Here is a 21,350-nt window from a genome sequence, read left to right as displayed (position 1 = left end):
TGCCAAGACAACAAGAAAGCCTGCTTTTGTTTTTACTGGAGGCTCAGGTGGCACATGACATAAAATGGCTTCAGAGGTGTTGGGAGGTCAAAGGGAAACAAAAAATAAATGGGTGGGAAAGAAAAACAATCAGGAGGAGGTAAGAGCTGGCTGGTTCCTTCTCAGCCTGACTTAGGGGAGGAGGCCGCGCCTCTGAGCAATAAGGATGGACCCCTTCCTTCAACCCTTGGTAGGGGAGAGGGGAAAAAAGAGAAAAAAGCCAAAGGCTGTTGCTTTGGCCCTCCTGAGTCTCAAGGGAAAAGCCGATGTTTTGATGTCATGAATTATGGGAAAGGGGGAGGAGGATGCTGGGTAGAGTCAGTTGGAAACGGGCAGATACCTAAGAGAAAAAAGAGACAAATCATTGGAAAAGCCAGAGAGAGAGAGAGAGAGAGAGAGAGAGAGAGAGAGAGAGAGAGAGAGAGAGAGAAATCATAAAGAGGGACTTAGCAGCACCCAGTCCCAGCACTCACCAGATGGCAGCTCTGGGTGTCCTGAGCTGGAGTCACTCCAGTATGGTGGTGGGGGGGTCCCCACTGTTGATAGGTGCTGAGGTCTAAGGAGAGCAGTGGGACATTAAGACTCGCTTACAACCTTCTACTTTCCTCTTCTCATCCCTTCCAACCAGTCCCCAGTCACATCCCCAACCGCTGAGGGTGGAGGGGGCACATCCGGGGCAGCCTGAGCTTGGCTGCCTGTGCAGGGGCTTCCTGTGAGTGCTATGTCTGTGGGGCGGGCCCAGCAGGCTGGCAGAAGGACAGAGACAGGAAAGACAGGTGCAAAAGGGCAGAATCAGAAGCAAAGGAAAAGGACAGAGCGAGGAAACTGATGTTGGCCTTTCCCACACCAAGAGTTGGGCTGCTCACCTCTGCGGCTATCGGCTGCCGGGGGCCAGGAGGCTGCTGCCGACGCCGCTGGAAGTAGGGACGGTTTCGTGGCCGCTGGGGCTCAGGCCGGGAGCCATCAGTGGGGCCTTGGCTGGGCTTGGTCTCGCCATCCCCACCTTCTGTGGTAGGTTGTTGGGGTGGCCTGGGGCGGAAAGGCCTAGAAAGAGAAACAAAGTCTGACACGACCAGAGAACTCCCAGGCAGACTCCCTTCCCAGGATTCCGTTTTCTCAACCCCACACTCTTAGAGCTCTTGTCCTTTTCACATGGGCCAACACTGTACCCTCAAGGGGAAGATAAAACAGAGCAGTCTTACCTTCGGTACCTAGGCCGGAATCTGGGCGGGGGCACCCGCTCATCTCCCTGCTGTTGGTCGCCCTCCAATGGGGCTGTCTCCTTGGGCTCTACCCCATCGGAGCCCTGGAAACACAGAAAGGCCCAGGTGCGGTATGAGCTCCCCTGCTGTCCCGTGGAAACACAGAAAGGCCCAGGTGCGGTATGAGCTCCCCTGCTGTCCCGGGCCAGGTCATCCTTGGTGCCTCCTAGCTCTCAGTTCTCCTTCCTGTGAGGATCCTATGGTCTCTGCCCTCACAACTCCCCACTTCCTTCCAGAATGTGGAGAGCTAGCTCCTGGACAGCAACTGTCTCACCTCTATGGGCTGCTGCTGGTTGGGGGGCCGAGGGCCTCGCACAAACCGCCTTCGATAGAAGAAAGGTGGTGGGCGCCGTCGCCGGGGCCGCTGCCCTGAGTCCTCCGCCCGCTCACCTTCGCTGCCAGGTTCCGTCCCACCCGAGGGAGCCTCTGCCACCATAGGTGGGGGGGCAGCTGGGCGAGGCCGGGGGATGAATCTGCGGAACCTACGTCGATTGGGAGCATAGCGGCTGCCCTTCACTGGCACCCCCCCAGGCCCAGTTACGTTAGCAGCTTCTGCACCCTGGGGAGGCAGAAAGGAGCAATCAGGACTCGCCCTGACGACAAGCACTTGGCACTTACAAACCTGCCAGGTCACTGGTGTCCCCCTTCTTCTGGCCCAAGTCCTCTATCCTGTGGCTCCTCACAACCACTCCTCCTTTCTCCCCTCCCCGAGGGGCCGCAGAAGGAGTGTGTACCCATCTGAGAAGAGACAACTTGTCCTTAGAAATAACTGCCACATCCCCCCAGCGTGTAAAGACAGGGCAGGGTGAGATAGAGCCACTGCCCTCCTTCACTGCAGAGGACTGAGGGTCCCGTGTAGGAAACAGACATGAAGTGCTTGGTGAACTAAAGAGAGGAGACCCAGACGTCACTGGCCGGTGACAGAGGTGGACTCTTTAGGACTCTCATAGAGCAGCAGGTGAGCGCACAGCCCCATTCCCACAGCCAGGGGCAGCGCTGTTACCAGGAGGGTCAAAGCCTAGGCTGCCCAGCAGGCCACCCCCCCCCCAATCCTGGCCAACACCACCCACAGTAGCCACCCCCCCCAGTCCTGGCCAACACCACCCCACAGTAGCCAACCCCCCCCCAGTCCTGGCCAACACCACCCACAGCAGCTCCCAAACCTTCTCTCCTTCCACGACATCAAACTCCACAGTCTCCCCATCTCCAACACTTCGCAGAAACTTCCTGGGGTTGTTTCTTTTAATAGCTGTCTGGTTGGGGGGGAAAGTCATGAGAAAGGTGAGGGCAGCGAGGCCAGGGTCCCTGAGCCAGTTTAGCCTCCACCCAGCGCCACTCTGTGACATTTTATTGGAGTCAAGGGCTGAAGGGTGGAACAAGAAAGTGATCAGAGTAGCAGGGAGGGGTCTGGAGCACAGCTCCACACCGCCATTAGAAACGATGTATTTATTAGTAAAGGGAAAGTCACCACTGTTCCCACGATGTCCTCCCTTCCCCTTCACCCCTCAAGGACTTCAAAAAATGGAAACAAAAGTGAAACAAAGGCAGAAATGTCTTAAGGTGTGAAGTGGGTAAAGCACACTGTGCGTCTTACCTCAGTCCCACTGAGCGCTCTCCACCAATCAGAGCAGTGGTTCTCAAACTAGCCAGGATCAGAATCACCTGGGAGCGTGTTAAAACAGAGTGCCCCGCCCCAGCCCCAAATCTCATTAATTCTGAGGCTTGGGGGCGGGGCCTGAGGATTCAGGTGATGCTGCTGGCACACCAAGCCTCACTGCACCCAAGTGTCTCTGGCCTTCCCCTCCTGATTCCTTCCTGTGGTGTTAACAGGTCCCAGGAGGTGGTGAGCACGCCATGCCCTGAGGCAACACACAATTCTGACAGCTGTTCAGCAACTCAAAAGAGAGTGGGGCTGATGGTGGTTCATACAGGCACCTGAGGCAGCCGGGAGGCCATTGTGAAATAAGAGCCAGAGAAGCTTATTGTGTGCAGCTATGTGTTGTGCCAAAGGCTTCCAAAGAGAGGGCCAGTGCTCCCCTCACAAAGCCAACCTAGCTCTTACCTGGTGGACAAAGACATCCTCCTTGGTGTCATTCCTGCAGAACAGGATGGGTGGTTACCGGGGTGACAGGCGAGGCCTCCCAGGGTACCCATTCCCAGGATGGGCCCATCCTCTCCACCGTCCCAGGCCCTGGGGGGATGATGGGACCCCAGGAGCAAGAAGAGCAGTCAGAAGGGCCCCGAAAGCTGGTGCAAAGAGAAGGGTGCTGTAAGTCCTCAGTGAAAAGCTTGGGCTTCATAAGGAACAGGTAGGAGGAGGCAGCAAAGGCACCTTGAAGGAGGCCGTACAGCGTCACCTTCTACCTTAGGGGCACCTCAGAACCTGCTGGTGCCGGGTGTAACTGTCCTGGCCAATGTCCCCCCCCCCCCCCCCCCCCGTTGGGGCTGGAAAATTCCACAGGCTCCTTCCTTCTCTGCTCAAGGAGAGCGAAGGCAGGGCTAGAGCCAGGGGAATATACAGCTGTGAGCCGAGGACGCTGTGTTAGGGGCATTCTCCAAACAGTCGCAAAGCTGTGTCTTCACACTCAGCCTGAAGGTAAACCGCAAGCAAAGATGACAGGGCATGGCTCCTATTGACCAGGACAGGGGACAGGAGGAACTCCTTCAAGAACCCGCCTTCCCCAGAACAAATGTTCTAAAGAACTCAGATCTGCACAAAGGTCAGCCTGCAGAGAGGGAACTGAGGCTCCCGGGAGGCCTGGGCTGGGCGGGGTGCCTGGGCTGGGCGGGCAAAGCAGAGGAGCTCTGGCTCTACTTGGTCAGAATCTGCCCCAGCCTCTCCCAGAGCTCAGAAAGGGCGAGGCTGCTGACTGAAGACCAGCAGCAGTCTCTGGCTGGGCAGGCAGCTTTCCCGCACCACACACACCAGCTTCGGTCCTATGTGTGGTGGGGAGGGGGTGCGGCTGGTTCAAATGAGCTCTTTTGTTTTTTCGAGACAGAGTCTCTCTGTGTTGCCTTGGCTGTCCTGGACTCGCTTTGTAGACCAGGCTGGCCTCGAACTCACAGCGATCCGCCTGCCTTTGCTTCCCAAGTGCTGGGATTAAAGGCGCGCGCCACCGGGCTTCAAATGAACTCTTTAAGGAGAGAAGTTGTGAAGGCATCATGAGTGTTGTCTTCAACCAGGAGCCCCAAACATTCTACCCCAAAAGGCACACAGCAAGCTAAAAATAATGAAGCAATGCCCGAAGGCGAGACAGAGGAGCTGGGAAGGTCAGGGTCAGGTTTGCCAAGTTCTTGGATCATTAATCCTCCGCTGCCCTTGAGGATGTGTAGGCAGCTTCATCTTGCCAGTCAGCACTGTGGTTAAAGACTTTCAACCAGCCTCAGCTGGACAGCACAAACCAAGTGCCGTGGTACAGACGAAATAAGGTGTCCAATCCCACAGGCCAGTTCGGGAAAAGACACCCCGTTCCTCCCCCTCCTTGGGCTCCTTGGATACCTGTTGATGAATCCGTAACCATTCCGGACGTTGAACCATTTGACAGTGCCCAGGACTTGGATTGCTGCCAGGCAGAGATGCAGTGAGGATAGTAAGATGGGGGAAAGAGATGGCGTTGGGCTGAGCTTTGAGAGAAAACTCAGCTAAAATCTAACCTGCCTCCCTGATAAGCCGCGAGCCAACCAGATTTCACTGGGAGCGTCCAAGTATTCTTACCCAGGTTCTACTCAGTGGAATGAATCACTCACACAGGGGATTCAGGAGTTCAAACCCACGTTCCTCACATCCTACTAAGTTCAGGTCTTCTGCCTAGAACCTGGCACAAAGCTCATCGGCATTCCTAGCCATCCCCCCAAATTTAAGGGTCCTCACTGTACCTGCTTCTCAAGCTCAGGCGTTTACCTAACAAGAACCGGAGTCAATTATACCAAGTGTCCCTCCAACAGGGGCGTGGCCAGGCCCTGAGGTTTTTATTTTCCTACCAAAGGCTCTAGCTGGACCTGTCCGCTCCGCCCCGCCCTCCTGCTCAGGAAAGTGCGGCAGGGGAATCCACTAATAGTTTGTTCGGCAGCTCCCGGACCAGTTGGTCCTTTTGGGCCAGGCCTACCTGCGTCTTTCCAAGCCCTGCTGCCCCTCCCCCAGCCCGCCGACCCTCAGAGCCGCCCTAGCGCGAGCCCCTCCCCTCACCCAGCACCGGCTTGTCCGCCTGACTCCGGGCCGGGGGCGCGGGAGTCCCCGAGGCCGCCGTCGCCGGGTTGCCAGGGGTGCGAGGGCCGGGCGCCGAGGGGGTCCCAGCAGCGGGGCCAGAGGCGGTTCCGCCCCCGCCGCCCGCCCCGCCGCCTGCTTTCTGCGGCTCTCCCGCGGGCACAGGTACCACCACCGCTACCACCCCTGCCGCCGTCGCGGGCACCGTCGCCGCGGGGGCCGCTGTCGCCACCACTGCCGCCTCCGCCTCGCTCATCCCGCCGGGTCCAGTACCGGCCCCCGCCGCCACCGCCTCCTCCGCCGCTGCCACCACCACCGCCCCGGCCCCTCCCCCCGGCTCGCGGACCCGCCGCCCGGCTCGGTCCTCGCGCCCGGAGCCTCGCCCGCACGCCTGCCGCCGGTGCCGAGCCGAGGCCCAATCGCAGCGGGCTGTAGCGGCGCGCTCGGGCCCCGCCCCCCGGCTGCGGGCCAATCCCGGGCGCGCAAACCCCGAGGCGCGCACGCCGGCCCCGCCCCCTGGGCTCCGCTCCCCAGCTGCGGGCCCCGCCCGCAACCCGGTAAGTACACCTGGGCCCCGCCCCCGCCCCCTCACGTGACGCAATCGGCCCACCCCATTGGCCAGGGACTCATTTCCCCCGCCTCCCCCTCCCCCTCCGCCCCTTTCCACCGGCCGCGGGAAATCAAACCGGCTGGTGACGCCCCAACGGCCACCTGGCTTCTGCGCGCACGGCGGGGCCCGGGGGCGAGCCTCCGTGGTTGCCCCTGACCACCCGCGCGGGGCCGGAGGCGGGTGGGTGTCTTCGGATGGTCGGTGCCCGGACTCTCCAGCCCCTACCGCTCAGGGTACAGAACGCCCCCCCCCGCCCCCGCGCACACTCCAGAGCAGGCAGAGTGGTTATTGCAAGCAGAAGCCTCTCGTTTTTTATGTATTTTAGGGTTTTTGAAACAAACAAGCAAACAAACAAAAAACTAAGAAAAGGCAGCTTTTGCCTCCCGAGGGGCAGCATTGCCTCCAGTTAGAAGTCAGCTTGGGTCATATAGTGAGTTTCAGGACAGTGAGAGACAATGTCTCAAGAGAAAAGGGAAACAAAAAAAGTTTACAGAGTTAAAACAAAGTGTAGCTCTTTCCCCAGTTTTAATATCCATACGTGTAACTAACACCCTAGCTAAGATACCTCCTTTTCCGGTTGGGTATGGTAGATCACATCACTAATTCCAGGCTGAGGCAGCCTGTGTTACAAACAGGCAAACCAAGCCTGGCGTGGTGGCACACCCAGAGGCAGGTGGATTGCTGTGAGTTCGCGGCCAGCCTGGTCTACAAAGCGAGTCTAGGACAGTAAAGGCTACACAGAGAAACCCTGTCTGGAAAACCCAAAACAAAACAAAAACAAAAGCAGGCAAACCAAAGGACGAGCTATGTTTGCTCCAGAAAGTTCTCTAGAGCCGCTTCTGAGTAACCTGGGACTCCTGACCCGGTTGCCACAGTTCTGAAGTCTCCCACCGAGTACCTTCAGATTTTCTTAGGTTCGGGAGCGCAGAGGATTCCCCCCCAAGCCACCCCCCCCCCCCAGCCTGGCTCACCGGCCTTGTACTTGCAGTTTGCTTAGAACCTGCTTGCTTTGTCTCTCTCAGGGTTGGGTCTCTTTCAAATACCAAGAATCCTATCTTATCGTGACATTTTAGAAAATGTGATGCATATTTGACCGTTTATTTCCTTTGATACACACACTGGGCAACAAACACCACAGCAATAAGAACTGTGTAGTAATCCTGATGTTGGGAGCATTGCACCACCAATCGATTTATTGAATACGTGTTGATGATTCCCAACCTGTAGACGGCTCTAAGTCGCTCTTCCCCGAGGGCCGCCTCCTCTACATGAGAGGACACGGGGCGACACTTTTACGGAGTTCCACTTTTATGGTACAGCACCCCCTCCACCCCCGCCCCCAGGACGGCTGCCCCGCTGCGCAAGTCCGCAAGGCACGGCCGCTGTACCGGCTCTCCCTGTCCCAGCGCGCCCTCTGCTGGCCGCCGCTGCAGCCCACCTAGTCAAAACTCCGAACTAGAATTCCAACTCCCCAAACTTGCCCGCTCCGGCCCTTTCTGAACTGAGTTCTAGGGAATCAGGCATAGTGAACGGAAAAAGAGAAGAGACAAGAAAACAACCATCTCGCCAGTGAGGCCGTAAGGGACACAGAAATGGCTGCTTCCTTCCACTCTTTAAGCACCATGTACCTACCCGCCTCTAGCCCTGACCTCCAAGAGAGATCCCGGTTGGGGAAGGCAATCAAGATACCTGGCCGCTGTGACAGAAGAATCACAAAGGCGTGAAAGGTGTGGAGGAGTTCAGGTGTGGACTGGATCACGATTCCAAGGGCGATGTGAGAGGAAGCCCACAACAAGAGGTGGGCCGTTCTATTTATTTATTTTTGAGGTGGGCCATTTTAATAGTAAGATTAAACTGGCAAAGGCCAGGAGAGTAGCTCAATTAGAAAGGTTGGCTATCACTTATAAAGTTACATTGCTCAGGCTGATCTTTAACTCTTTCTGAAACTTAGAGCTTGAACTTTTGACCTTCCTACCTCGGTCTAGTGGGTAACTGGTCGTCATTGCTTCCACCTTGTCCACAAGGCAAGTTTCCCCACCCCTTCAGCCTTCTTTGTATGTCTGGTTCTCCCCGGGTCTCAGCGTCTCTACCATCTCAGGGCTAACTATGTTCTCCTATCACTTTAGGGCATCTGATTTAGTCTCTGGCTTTGGTGATCACTTTCCTTTTAGTTTATTAAAATTTATATTTATTAGCTAGGTTTATTGGTGCACACATTCAGTCTCGGCATTCAGGAGGCACAAGCAAATAGATCTTTGTGAGTTTAGGGCCAGCCTCATCTACATACTAAGTTCTATGAGAAACCACTGTTATATACAGAGACCCTGCCTCAAAAAGAGAAAAAAAAAAAATCACATTTATTAGGGGCTGGAGAGATGACTCTGTGTTTCAGAGTGTTTGCTGCTCTGGCAGGAAAACTCGGATCTGGTTCGCGGCACCCACGTGGTGGCTCACCTGGCTCCAGGGCATCGGACACCCTCTATTGGCCTATTCAGGCTCTGCAAGCATGCAGTGCATTTGCACACATTTCCTCCGACATTACAGTCACTTATTGGAGGAGCACACGCCAGAGTGCATGTAGAAACCAGCTGACACGGTGCAGGAATCAGCTTCCTTTCCACCATGTGCATCTCGTGGGAAAGACGCAGGTGGGAAAGCTTTGCAGCAAACGCCTTTACGTAATGAGCCGTCTCACTGGCCTCAAGTGCCCACTTCCCGATAGCTCTCAAAACCTGTGTCTGTCACCCTGAATCCTTTCCGTCTCCCCCCCCAACCCCCACCTTACCCCCACCCTACCCCCCTGGCCCCTGAGCGCAGCCCTCTCCATGCAGCCTTTCCGCCCCTGAGCGCAGCCAGCTTGAGCGCCTCTCTTCCTCCCGCTCACAGAATTAGGTTCTCAGGGTGGAAACACAAGCAGTCCAGTCACCCCTAGCCTTTCCTCTGAGCCTCGGTTTTTAGAATAAGCTCCCTGGATGCCAAGGCTTAGCAAAACAAAGTGAGGACTGGTGGGGTTTACTTTAAATATTTCAATAATTAAAAAGTTAGTGTTACCAGGCGTGGTGGCTCACACTTTTCCCCCCTCGAGACAGGGTTTCTCTGTGTAGCCTTGGTTATCCTGAACTCACTTTGTAGACCAGGCTGTCCTCAAACTCACAAGAGATCCACCTGCCTCAGCCTCCCGAGTGCTGGGATTAAAGACGTGCGCCACCATACAGGCTCTTTCTCTTTTTTAATAGCTGCTTTCCTGTTTTTTCAGCTGCTGGACTGGCCCATCCATGGCCTCTACCTTCTCCTTTTTCCACTCCCTTCCTCCCACACACTTCTTAGCTGCCCTCACCTCTCCCTTTCCTAGATCTGCGGGAGCTCTGCCAAAGCCTCACCATTTCTCCACCCACCTTGGTTGGCTTCCTCCCATCCGGGCGTCTGGTGCCCTCACAGCACCTCTTTCTTGGAGCCTCTGCCTCACAATTGTCTTTAAGAACCTCTCACTAACCGGTTGTGCCACTGGAGGTCATGTTGTTTTTCTTTTTTTGTTTTTGTTTTTTTCGAGACAGGGCTTCTCTGTGTAGCCTTGGCTGTCCTGGACTCACTTTGTAGACCAGGCCGTTCTCAAACTCGCAGTGATCCTCCTGCCTCTGCCTCTGCTGATATTAAAGGCATCCCCCACCAAGCCCGGCTTCATTTTTTTCTTTTTAACTAGTAGTAATACACAATAGAAATGTATTCCTCCCTGTTCTAGAAAGATAAGACCAAGGCAGGCTTAATGTCTGTTAGAGGCCTTGGGTTCTGTTGTTTTGGTTTTATATTAATTAGTGGAGTTTAATGTGTGTTTTGCCTACGTGTATGCCTACATTCGGGCAGTGCCAAAGAGAGTGTCTGAGCCCTGGAACTAGAATGACAGCCTTTCCTGAGTCACCACGTGGGTGCTGGCAGCCCAACTCCAGGTCCTCTGCAAAGGTAGCAAGTGCTCATGACCCTGAGCCCTCTCGCCAGCCCTTTTTTTTTTTTTTTTTTTGAGATGGGATCTCTCTGTGTAGCCTTGGCTAGCCTGGCCTCACTTTGTAGACCAGGCTGGCCTCAGAACTCACAGCAATCCGCCTGCCTCCAGCCCTTTTTTGTTTTTTGTTTTTGGAGAGAGGGTCTCACTATGTAGTCCAGACTAGCTTGGAAGCCTGGAGCACCACTGCCTCTGCCTCCCAAAACTGAAGTGAAAAGCATGGACCGCGCGTGCTCGCGCGTGTTTTCCTCCTCCAGTGATGTGTTTTTAGAACTGTTCTCACATGATAGGTTCTAAGCCTGTTGTTGTCCACAGCTTTTAGAAGTCAATTTGTTCATAATAGCAGGGAATTATTACAATATAGTGAGCACTCACTAGCCACTCAATGGTTTAGATGTTGGAGGTCATCTGGTGCCTGCAGCAATCATGGAAAGAGGTCACTGGGAAATTTATCATCTCTTCCTATTGTTTTTCCAGTGCTAGAGATCAACCCAGGGCCTTCCCTGTATTTGTTTGCTTATTTATTTATTTTTATTTTTATATTTTGAGACTGGGTTTCTCTGTGTAGCCCTGTCTGTCCTGGACTCACTTTGTAGACCAAGCTGGCCTCAAACTCACAGCGATCCACCCGCCTCTGCCTCCCTGAGTGCTGGGATTACAGGTGTGCGCCTCTGTGCCTAGCATAAGCAATAGTTTTTATCTGGCTGGTTGGTTTTGGTTTCTAATTTTTGTTCCGAGTTTTGTTGTTGTTGTTTTCTTTGTTTGTTTAGTTGGTTGGTGTTTCAAGGCAGGGTTTCTCTGTGTAGCCCTGGCTATCCTAGACTTGCTTTGTAGGCCAGGCTGGCCTCGAACTCACAGAGATCTGCCTGCCTCACGACTGCTGGGATTACAAGTGTGTACCAACACATCCAGTGTGTGTGTGTGTGTGTGTGTGTGTGTGTGTGTGTGTAACAGTGCTCATGAGGAGGTAAGCGGACAACTTGCAGGAGTTAATATCTCTCCTTTTACCATGTGAGTTCTTGGGATAGAATATACAGGCTTACTGGCAAGTGTCTTAGTCACTGAGCCAGTTGCTTCAGCTCTAATTTGACTTGTAAAAAAAGATTTATTTATTATTATGTATACAGTGCCCTGCAGGCCAGAAGACAAAGGCATCAGATCTCATTACAGATGGTTGTCAGCCACCATGTGGTTGCTGGGAATTGAACTCAGGACTTCTGGAAGAGCAGTCAGTGCTCTTAACCTCTGAGCCATCTCTCCAGGCCCTAGTTTGATTTTTTTGAGACAGGGTTTCTCTGTGTAGCTTTGGCTGTCCTCAATGCACTTTGTAGACCATGCTGGCCTCTAACTCACAGCTATTCACCTGCCTCTGCCTCCCGAGTGCTGGGATTAAAGGCGTGTACCACCACACCCAGCTTAATTAGATTTTAAAAAAAGATTTATTTTATTAGCTGGGTGTGATGGCGCATGCCTTTAATTCTAGCACTTGGGAGGCAGAGGCAGGTGATCTCTGAGTTCAAGGCCAGCCTGGTCTACAAAGCAAGTCTAGGACAGCCAGGGCTGTTACAGAGAAAAACCTTGTCTGGAAAAAAAAAACAAAAAAACCCCAAAAAACCAAAAACACCAAAACCAACAACAACACCAAAAACAAAACAAAACAAATCTTTTTAGTATCCTTTTTTTTTTTTTTGAGACAGGGTTTCTTTGTGTACCCTTGCTGTCCTGGACTCACTCTGTAGACCAGGCTGGCCTCCGACTCAGAGATCCACCTGCCTCTGCCTCCCGAGTGCTGGGATTAAAGGGGTGCGCCACCATACCTGGCTACTAGTTTTCTTTTAGACAGAGTTTGATTATGTAGCTAGCCCTGACTGGCTTGGAATTGGTCATGTAGACCAGGCTGACCTTGAATTCACAGACATCTGCTGGATTCTACTTCCTTGCCTCCAGAGTGCAAGGATTAAAAATGTGTGCCACTGCACCCATCTTCATTTGTTAATGTATTGGTTTTTTAAGATTTAATATAGTCAAGGCTACACAGAGAAATCCTGTCTCAAAAAACAAAAACAAAAACAAAAGTTCTTTTTAACCTGGGTGTTGGTAGCACATACCTATAGAACAAGTTCCAAGAGAAACTCTGTCTTGAAAAAAACTTTTGCCGGGCGTGGTGGCGCATGCCTTTAATCCCAGCACTCGGGAGGCAGAGGCAGGTGGATCACTGTGAGTTTGAGGCCAGCCTGGTCTACAAAGTGAGTCCAGGATGGCCAAGGCTACACAGAGAAACCCTGTCTCGAAAAAACCAAAAAAAAAAAGAAAATTAAAAAAGTATTTTTAATCCTGTGTGTGTGTGTGGTATGTGTGTGCGTGCACACACGGGCGCGTACCTGAACAGGCCTTTGGCATTGGATCCCCTGAAGGCAAAGTTACAGGCAGTTGTGAGATGCTCCAGGCTCTTAAGCATTCAGCCATCTCTCCAGACCATCTTTCCTCTTTTACGTTTAACATATTACTGAGTGGTGGCCAGCCTGGTCTACAGAGTTCCAGGACAGCCAAGGCTACACAGAAAAACCCTGTCTCAGAAAACCAAAAATAAAAACATATCTCAAGCTAGGTGTGGTGGTGCACGCCTTTAACCCCAGCACTTGGGAGGCAGAGGCAGATGAATCTCTGAGTTCAAGGCCAGCCTGGTCTAGATCAGATTTTTTTTTGAGACAGAAATTTACTGTGTAGGTAAGACTGGCCTTGAACTCCCTGGCTTTCCTGAGATTAAGGGCGTGTGCCATCACAGCATGCTGAGCACTGTCAGCATTCTTCTAAGGGGTAAAAATTCTCATCTTTAGTGATTTAGATAGTGTCAAACCAATTTAACATTGCATTATTTTAGTTTTCAACTCTCCTGCTTTAGTTTCCCAAACTTAGACATTACTAGAATCATAAACTATCAAGACCAACTTTGTTGGACACAAACCTAATAAAACTGGCTCTGTGTAACTACCAGGCACGAGCGTCGGCCTCCTGGGCCCTCCCCACTCTTCTCATCTGGAGTTTGACTCCCTGGGGACCCTCGAGTCCACTTGGGAGGGCAAACGCGGACGCTATGTAATGGTGGCTGGGACGGATAGCTCCGCCTCTCGAAAGAAACTACAGTACACGAGGTGCGTAAAGTTGAGCGAAACCGAGACGGTAGCAATCCGAGCACACCGCGCGGACGGACAGCCGCCTCTGAGCACGTGCAGAGCCGGCGAGGGTTCGGTTCCAGGCCGAGCCGAGGCCGGGCGCCCGCGCGGACGCATGCGCCCCGGCGCGGCAGGAGGCTCCGCGCCGTGCTCTGCTCCGCACGCAGCGTAGGGACGACGTCTGAGGTGGAAGGGGCGGTCAGGGCCGCCAACACGCACGCGCTGAGTCCCAGGCGTTTCCCCCGGAGGGTGTGGAGCGCAGGGCTGTGTACTGCGCAGCCGCACAGGCTGTCCGGTAGCGGGGAGAGGAGGGAGGCGGAATTAAAAAAGCCGGCGCGCCTGCGCACTGCCGACGGGCTGGAAGCGCTCCGGCCGCGGAAGGGGCGGGGTCACGTGTGCGCGTCATCGGCTGGGTGGGTGGGAGAGAGGGTGGAGCGCGGGGAGGGCCCGTGCGCCTGCGCAGTGCGGGGGTGGAAGGTGGGGGGCGCTGCTTAGCACGCCTGCGCGGCTGTCACAGGGCTGCTTGGTTGGTCAGTGGGGAGTCGGCGCCTGCGCACTAAGACCCGTGTGCAGCAGCGGCGGCGGCGCTAGAGGCGGCGGCGGCGGCGGCGGCAGCGGGTTCGGAGGCAGCGGTTGGGCTCGCGGCGAGCGGACAGGGTCGAGTCAGTGCGTTCGCGCGAGGTGAGGGCGGGCAGGGCGCGCCTGCGCGCGACGTCGGCTTAGACCAGGGACGGGGGACGGAACTGCGAGGGGTCGGGGAGGGGGGCAGAAGGGAGCGGCGGCTGCGGCCGCATGGGTTCGGCCAGGGAGCGGCGCGAGGTGCGGGGAGGCGGCCGTCAGGCCCGGTTGGCGCGAGGGGTGACGGTTGGGGCTGGCCGGGTGACGTTGGAGCGACGCAGGGCGGGGGACGGCGAGCCGCGAGGCCGCCACGCGGGAGAGGCCGCCAGGCGGCCACGCCGGGGCGAGGGGCCGCGGGCCAGATCGGCCGGGGCCGGGGTTCCTGCGCCGTTGAGGACCGGCGCTGGGCGGCCACGTGAGGTGGGGGAGGGGGCTGCTCGGTGGAGGGCATGCGGCGGGGGGAGGGGAGACGGCATGGCCCGGCCCGGCGCAGCTCTGGGGCAGGGGCGGCCGCACCACCGGAAGTGTTCCCCATTGGAGGCTGCCCCCGGGGTCCGAGGCCATGCGGCCGAACGTGGACCGGGGCCGCATGGCTGCACGGGACCCCTCCCCCCTGGCCCGGGCCACCGGAAGCCCCGGGCGACCACATGGTGGGCGCGAGCCGGCAACCCCCAGCGCCAGGAGGTCTGGCCTTTTTTGGGGGGGTTTCTACGGAGCCTTGGATTCTGGCGTGCGGGAGAGACCCTAGCCTCGGGTCTCGATCATCCCGCAGGGCCCGTTGCAGGCATATGTTAGTGCTCCCCAGCCTCATGGGCCTCTGGCGCTCATCCCCCAGCCTTCATGTGAAGTGAGACGTCCAGCCAGATGTAAGTGGGGCTGCTTTGCTTGGGAAACCGGGAAAAATGGGGAAACTGAGGGCGATTGGATTGGAGCTCAAGTCTTCTCTCGGCCCATGCCGATAGCGCCTGAAAGTACTGAATTGTAGTTCCCTCTGCGGTGTTCTTCGCTCTTCTCCTTGCCACTGCCTTCCTGTTGTGTTTGGTTTGGGAGTTACTGTTTGAGTCCTTAACTCTACCAGCCTAGTACTGTTTCTGTTACTACTACCAACCTTTTGCTTTCATTTTATTGTCATTCACCCCTCACTCCTCCACTTTCTACTGACTGTACAGGCTGGGCCTGAAAAGCCGACAGGAACGGTGCATCCTGGGAAAAGTGGGAGGGCCATTGACAAAAGGCTGAGTTCCCTTCGGGAACTGAGATGAGGTGTTTGGCAGTGGGGTCATTTAGGAAACGACTTTCTCCCCTTTGACGGCGTCTACAAGTGCATGTTAGAGGCGGGAATCCCCCAAAGATGCTGTGTGGCTTCCTGTACCAATGACTGGCGTGTGTGGATGGGGGGGGGGATGTTACAGCTAGGTGGGGCCTTGTCCTCCGTCTCCACCCCTTCATTAGCCCCGCCCTTCAGCTTGGCTCATAGCTGCTCACCTAATTATAGTCCTGGCAGTGTGTGAGTAAGAGAGGGTGGTTGGTTTCGGTGGCAAGTAACACCTGAGTCCTACCCCTCCCGGGAAGTAGCCCTTTGCTCAACCCAGCGCCTGGGAGGCTTCCTTTCCCAAGCCACAACTTTAGATTTCATTGGGGGGGGGGCCACGGGGGAACCAGCCTTTGCCCCCAATATACCAGCTCTTCAGTATGTTCAACTCCAGTTTCAAAGCAGTAGAGTGGGCTTGATTTAGGTGGGTGATGGAATTAAGGGGCGTGGAGCAGTGGTGAGAGGAGCGGGCAGGTGAGCGGTCCTGTAACCCATCCTTACTGACCCAGTTCTCTTCTCGGCTTTAGTTGGAATCGAAGCCTCTTAAAATGGCAGATGATTTGGACTTCGAGACAGGAGATGCAGGGGCCTCGGCCACCTTCCCAATGCAGTGCTCAGCATTACGTAAGAATGGTTTTGTGGTGCTCAAAGGCCGGCCATGTAAGATCGTCGAGATGTCTACTTCGAAGACTGGCAAGCATGGCCATGCCAAGGTTAGCATCACCACTCTACAGCCTGTCTTCCCCGCAGCGCCCCAGCCCCAGCTCTGCGCAGCCACCTGTCGGCTTTGGCCCTTCTTGCTGTCTCGTCCTTGGGTTGAGCACCAGCTCTCACTCCCGTTCCCAGCCTGTTCCCAGGGCACCCGCCGTTCTGTCCCCCCTTTCCCCTTCTTGGTGCAGGTCTGTGGATTCTGCCCACAGCCCTTGATGCTTTGGATTCCGTTTCTTATTCTTGACATTCACCTCTTTTTTTCCTTGGCCTATTGTCCAGTAAGGACCCCAGGCAGCATTGGAGTTCGGTCTGAATTCTCATTACTTCGCTTCTGTTCCTCGCAGTCTGGCTTTCCCTTTGGAATTCTGATCTACCTCATGTCCTCTGACCTGCTCTGGCTGCCTGCTGACTTTCTGTTCCTTGGCTTACTTAAGTTTAGCGGTCTCTTCATCTAGACTTTCCCTGTCTTAGAAGTTCAGCCTCATCCTTGACTTTTTTTTTTATCATTTATTCCCTGGTGGTTTTCTATTTTTTGTTGACATGGCATTCGTGACTAGGCTATCCTCACAGTGCGTGCTCCCCTGGTCTTCCTTGAACAAAGCTGCGTGGTTCATTTTGACATCCCCTGGGTCGTTTTCTTCAGATCTCTTTTGCACTCCTTTGCTTCATTTTCTCAGCCTCTTCTACTTACCTTAGCCCATTATATAACTGTCCCAGGGACTTTTAACTAGGACCCGCCCTCCCCCAGTACAGTAGCACAGGGTCTTGTGTATCCCAGTGGCCCTCAAGCCACTGTATGTGGTATGTGGTACTAAGCATATGGCCCTGTACACATGCTGGGCAAACACTGTACCAACTGACTGATAGCCCCAGTCCCTGTCAGCGGTTTTGGTAACTTGCATGCAGATGACTGTTGACAGCCCCAGGCAGTGGTCTTGTAGCCTCAGGGCTTTAAGGCTTTAGTGTCTCTTTCTAATTCCTTGATCTTCGCTGTAACATGGTGTGCTGGCTTCTTACTAGCCATTGGCCTTAGCTTGTAGCTCCTGTGTCAGTGACTTGCTGGCTTCTTTTTGTGATGAATGTACACAGGTCCATCTGGTTGGTATTGACATTTTTACTGGGAAGAAATATGAAGATATCTGCCCGTCAACTCACAATATGGATGTCCCCAACATCAAAAGGAATGACTTCCAGGTATGGTTTTGGGATGAAGATGGTTTAGTGGTTTCTGAAGGGTGGGATGGGTATGTGTTGGCCTATCGCTTGTGAGGAGCGGGAGCTCTGGTGGGAGAGGGTGTTTAGTGAGGCTGCTGTCACTCCAGTTGGTCCTGCTTTCTCTCGCAGCTGATTGGCATCCAGGATGGGTACCTCTCCCTGCTCCAGGACAGTGGGGAGGTTCGAGAGGACCTTCGTCTGCCCGAGGGAGACCTTGGCAAGGAGATCGAGCAGAAGTATGACTGTGGCGAGGAGATCCTGGTATGACACCCTCCTGCTCCGCACACTCCTGCTTTGCTCCTTAAGCTTGAAAACTCCCCGAGTCAAGGCATCTCTGGACTTTTCCTCCTTGTTTTTCCAGATCACGGTGCTGTCTGCCATGACAGAGGAGGCAGCTGTTGCAATCAAGGCCATGGCAAAATAACTGGCTCCTAGGTGAGTGTGGCAGCCTTCCCATCCTTTTTTTTTTTTTTTTTTTATTTTATTATTATTTTTATTTTATTTTATTTTTTTTTTTTAGCCTTCCCATCCTTAATACTGATTGTTTAGTCGGTTTAATGGTGCCCTCTAGTCTGGTCCTTTCTCCCTGTTACTGTCTTATCTTAAGTATGATTTCTTTTTATTTTTTTGCCCAGGGTGGCGGCGATGGCAGCAGTGATCCTTGAGTCTACAGAGGCCCCTCCCCCAGCCAGGTCTGCTCTGGCTGGGCCCTTGGCTGGACTCCTATACAATTTATTTGATGTTTTATTTTGGTTTTCCTCACCCCTTCAAACTGTCGGGGAGACCCTGCCCTTCACTTAGCTCCCTTGGCCAGGAATGGGGGAGCCATGGCCTTGGTGAAGCTACCCACCTCTTCCCACCCAAGCCCTGGTAGGGAAGGAGTTGGGTGCTGCTTGTGGCTTAGGCTCCCCTCCCCCTTTTTCTTTTAATTCAATTTGGAATCAGAAAGCTGTGGATTCTGGCAAATGGTCTTGTGCCCTTCATCCCACTCACCCCTGGTCTGGTCCCCTGTTCTCCATAGTCCTTCACCCCCAAGTACCACTTGTACAGACTGGGGACCAGCCCCCCTTCCCTGCCTGTGTCTCTTCCCAGACCCCATTAGGGGTGGAGAGAAGAGGTGGGGAGAGGGGACACGCTCCCTCCTCAGGCATCTGGGAGGGCCTTGCCCCCATGGGCTTTACCCCTTCCTGCGGGCTCTCTCCCTGACACATTTGTTAAAAATCAAACCTGAATAAAACTACAAGTTTAATATGAAGCCCAACTCAGTTGTGTATTTGTTGATTGAAAGATGCTTTTTAGAATCTAGAAATAACAAAGTGCTCTTGGTAGCCCCTTCGTCCACTTGCATAGCCTTTTGTGGTTTAGGCAGCTGGGTGAGAAGCAAGCACAGTAGTCAGGTATGGTAGTAGGTACATTTTATTGATTTGGGGCACACAGTAAGATCCCCTACCCTGAGGGGCAGAGGGTAGGTTGGAATTATATGGTTACTTGTGGTAGAATCGTGGGTTCTGGCTGTGTTGGATAAAAGGGAGTCGAGGGCCAGGCTGGCTGGTAGTGGCAAAGCCTGACTGATAATGATAAAAATGTATTAGTGGGAGGATGTTTCACTTAACTAAGCACAGGAGAAGGGGTGGCGGCGGCGGCAGCAGCCTTACCTTTGCAGCTGCTTGCATCTGCACAGGGATCTGGGGGGAAGCCAGGAGCCCAGGGGCTGGATGCAGGGCTTGGGGGTGCATGGGCCGCAGAGAGGACTGTAGGAGACAGAGCTGACCTCAGGCATACTGGGGCTCCCCTTATCCTAGCACCTTGACTTGCCAAGGCTCCATACTCACTGAGTCAGAGAAGCTAGTCTGCTGACTGGCATGTTCCATCTGCTTTTGCAAAGACAGGGCACCACCAGGCTGGAGGAACCCTAAGGGGAGAAGAGGGGTTTGCAGTGAGCAAGTAATGAGTGACAGGACTCAAGTGAAGCCAGTGCTCCTGCCCAGGGCAAGGCTGTCACCTGTCTGCGTGGGCTGAAAGTGGCCATGCACTGCATAGGGCTGCGGCTGTGGCTGCGACAGGTACTGCACTGCAGGAAATGCTGCTGGTGCTGAGGAAGGAAGAGGAGACATCCATCAGCGCTGCGTGCTCTTGATATTCCTCCCTCTCTGGTCTGAGGAGAGCCAACACTCACCCCTGAGCTGCTGGCTAGGGCTGTAGGCTGGCTGTGTAGGCCCATAGTGAGGTGGGGGCTGGGCAGCCCCATAAGCACCCCCTGGACTGCCCTGGAATTGTCCATGTTCTGGGGTCCCTGCAAAAGCAGCTGCTGCTCCCACGTAGTGCCGGGTCTAGGAGGTGCAAACTGACTGTTAGCACTATACATAGGAAAAGCTCGCTTGCATGGTGTCGTTACGCTGGGCTTGCTTCACATGCTACACGGTGGCTGTGTTTGTACTTGTATGACTGGGACGCCAGGAAGAGTGGGAGAAAGCAAGGAGGGCACGCACACAAACCAAGAGGCTTGGTGACACCCATGAGGTACCAGATTTCAAGGCCACCCCTGGCTAGCGACTTCAAAGCCAGCCTGAGCTTATCATAAGAGATTGTCTTTGGGGGTCGGGGAATCCTCAAAGACTTTCCCTCACCGTAAGCACTTGGGGTCCAAACATCTGCTTGGCTCTGTCAGCTGCCATGAGAGTACCTGGGCGGTTGTGTCCTCCAGGACTCCCTAGAAAGGGAGAGGGGCTTCATGACGCTGAAAGAGGAGGCTGCAACCTCCAGGACAGCCCCTCCTGTCAGGCGGCTTCCTTATTCCTCACCCTGCATGCTCAGGAGGTGAGCTCCTGTGTGCACCGTCAGGCCCTGCTGGTATGCAGCTGATGTCAGAGTGGTCAGGTCACTGGAGTGAAGGGAAGACAGATCAGTCAGGTGTCCCTGCTGTTTGACAGATTTTATTTTCTTGTCACCTGTACCACCTGCACAATTTTACATTTAGCTATCTGATCACACCTCTGTTCCTTTCGCCTGCGTTTTTCTTCCTCATGCAAAACTTTCTTGAGCTGCAAGAAAAGCTGGTGCTTCTCCTCCTGTAGCGCTGAAAGCTTCTCCTGGAGCTTCAGAATCTGGAAGAGGGTGAGCAGATAACGGCAGGGAAGACAGAAGCCAGAGCCGGGCCCGAGGGGCTACTTACCTGTTCCTTGGTCTCTTCCAGAGACATTCTCTCCTCCATCTCCTTTTTCTTTCTTCTCTCCTGCTCTTCTTTCATCTTCTGTTCCATCATCTTGTCCACCTCTTCCTCCTCTAGAGAACCGGACAGATCGGGGAAGGGGCAAGGCAGCGAACATAAGCAGAGTGTTAAGACTGAAAACCAGCAAAAGCCAGTTCTTCCATCACGGGGTTCATTAGGTGCTCTCCAAGGTTCTTCCCAGCCCAGGGTTCTGGAACTTAGACTGGGTCTCTTCTCTCTCACCCCGAAGGCGCCGCTGCCCCCCTCTCATCCTCGCCGAGGGTAGCCGCGGCACCGGGGGCCGAGTGTCTGTCTGTCTGTCCTCCCGCTCTGGCCCAGGCCCGGGCTCACCCTGCCGTTTGCGTTCCCGCTCCATCATGATGTGCCGGTGCAGAGCCCTGGCCATGGCGTTGGAAAGCTTGGGGCGCTCCAGGAGTGCGGGCATGGTGCCGCTGCTGACGCTGGGGCGGTGGACGCCCGGCTCTGTCACCGACTGCCAGACCTCAGGCGGGGCCTGCAGGGAAGCGGGAGCTCAGAGGGACAGCGAGCCGTCGCGGCGGAAGCCCCGCCCCCCCCGCGCCCGGCGCCTCGGGCACGTGTCCCGGGCACCACGGTCCCTCCCGGGGCTCAGCCTCCGTGCCTGCGCGCGCGCGGGGGTCCTAGGCTCACCGCTCCCGCCCTTCCCTGCAGCCCTGGCGCCAACCCCCTACCCGCCTTCTCGGAGCTTTCTTCGTGGCCTGCGGCGCGCCTTGGCCCCACGTCACATCCGGCGGCCGGGGTAAATCCTTCCGGAGTCATGACGGCAACAGGCTCAGCGGGTTGGACGAAAGGCGGAAGTACTTGGAGACCGGTGCCCGGTTATCCGAATTCCATGTGGGCCTTACAGAGGCCCGACAAGGCCTCGAGAAGCCGCGGTAGACAGAAGCAGAGGCAGACGCTCTGAAGACAGTATTTATTGGCTCCTTAGAAATCAGAGTCAGTAACAACTGTACAGAGGGCCC

General features: G+C 54.9%; 3 protein-coding genes across 4 annotated transcripts in view; 1 reads left to right on the top strand and 2 right to left on the bottom strand.

Annotated features, from left to right (window-relative positions):
* Window positions 1–2: 2 nt before the first annotated feature.
* Window positions 3–5,775, bottom strand: Ybx2 (Y-box binding protein 2). Its single transcript, XM_051167870.1, has 9 exons — window positions 5,488–5,775; window positions 4,801–4,864; window positions 3,364–3,397; window positions 2,465–2,554; window positions 1,576–1,860; window positions 1,242–1,345; window positions 906–1,083; window positions 513–595; window positions 3–379 (listed from the first exon to the last, which is right to left on the bottom strand). Exons 1-8 carry the CDS (start codon window positions 5,759–5,761, stop codon window positions 545–547), a joined length of 1,080 nt encoding a protein of 359 aa, XP_051023827.1. The 5' UTR covers window positions 5,762–5,775; the 3' UTR covers window positions 3–379; window positions 513–544.
* An 8,082-nt stretch (window positions 5,776–13,857) lies between these two features.
* Eif5a (eukaryotic translation initiation factor 5A) lies at window positions 13,858–18,392 on the top strand. Of its 2 annotated transcripts, XM_051167720.1 has the most exons (7): window positions 13,906–13,966; window positions 14,676–14,769; window positions 15,743–15,928; window positions 17,016–17,120; window positions 17,271–17,402; window positions 17,503–17,576; window positions 17,777–18,392. In XM_051167720.1, exons 3-6 carry the CDS (start codon window positions 15,764–15,766, stop codon window positions 17,563–17,565), a joined length of 465 nt encoding a protein of 154 aa, XP_051023677.1. In that variant the 5' UTR covers window positions 13,906–13,966; window positions 14,676–14,769; window positions 15,743–15,763; the 3' UTR covers window positions 17,566–17,576; window positions 17,777–18,392. The 2 variants fall into 2 exon arrangements, with proteins under 2 accessions (XP_051023679.1, XP_051023677.1); XM_051167722.1 differs by lacking the exon at window positions 14,676–14,769 and having other exon boundaries at window positions 13,858–13,966.
* A 217-nt stretch (window positions 18,393–18,609) lies between these two features.
* Window positions 18,610–21,350, bottom strand: part of Gps2 (G protein pathway suppressor 2) — a 177,628-nt gene continuing 174,887 nt past the window's right edge. The window contains exons 2-12 of the mRNA XM_051167492.1: window positions 21,019–21,054; window positions 20,701–20,863; window positions 20,314–20,423; window positions 20,133–20,245; window positions 19,943–20,022; window positions 19,769–19,851; window positions 19,318–19,471; window positions 19,144–19,233; window positions 18,974–19,053; window positions 18,797–18,892; window positions 18,610–18,709 (exon numbers count right to left, since the gene is read on the bottom strand). Coding sequence (XP_051023449.1) covers window positions 18,626–18,709; window positions 18,797–18,892; window positions 18,974–19,053; window positions 19,144–19,233; window positions 19,318–19,471; window positions 19,769–19,851; window positions 19,943–20,022; window positions 20,133–20,245; window positions 20,314–20,423; window positions 20,701–20,794 — 984 coding nt within the window. The 5' untranslated portion in view covers window positions 20,795–20,863; window positions 21,019–21,054 and the 3' untranslated portion in view covers window positions 18,610–18,625. The remainder of the gene's footprint in view (window positions 18,710–18,796; window positions 18,893–18,973; window positions 19,054–19,143; window positions 19,234–19,317; window positions 19,472–19,768; window positions 19,852–19,942; window positions 20,023–20,132; window positions 20,246–20,313; window positions 20,424–20,700; window positions 20,864–21,018; window positions 21,055–21,350) is intronic.

The sequence above is a fragment of the Acomys russatus genome, chromosome 25 (assembly GCF_903995435.1).
Source record: "Acomys russatus chromosome 25, mAcoRus1.1, whole genome shotgun sequence".
Classification (NCBI taxonomy): Eukaryota; Metazoa; Chordata; class Mammalia; order Rodentia; family Muridae; genus Acomys; species Acomys russatus.
Note: the sequence above shows the minus strand (reverse complement) of the source record. Positions and strands in the feature narration are given on the sequence as shown.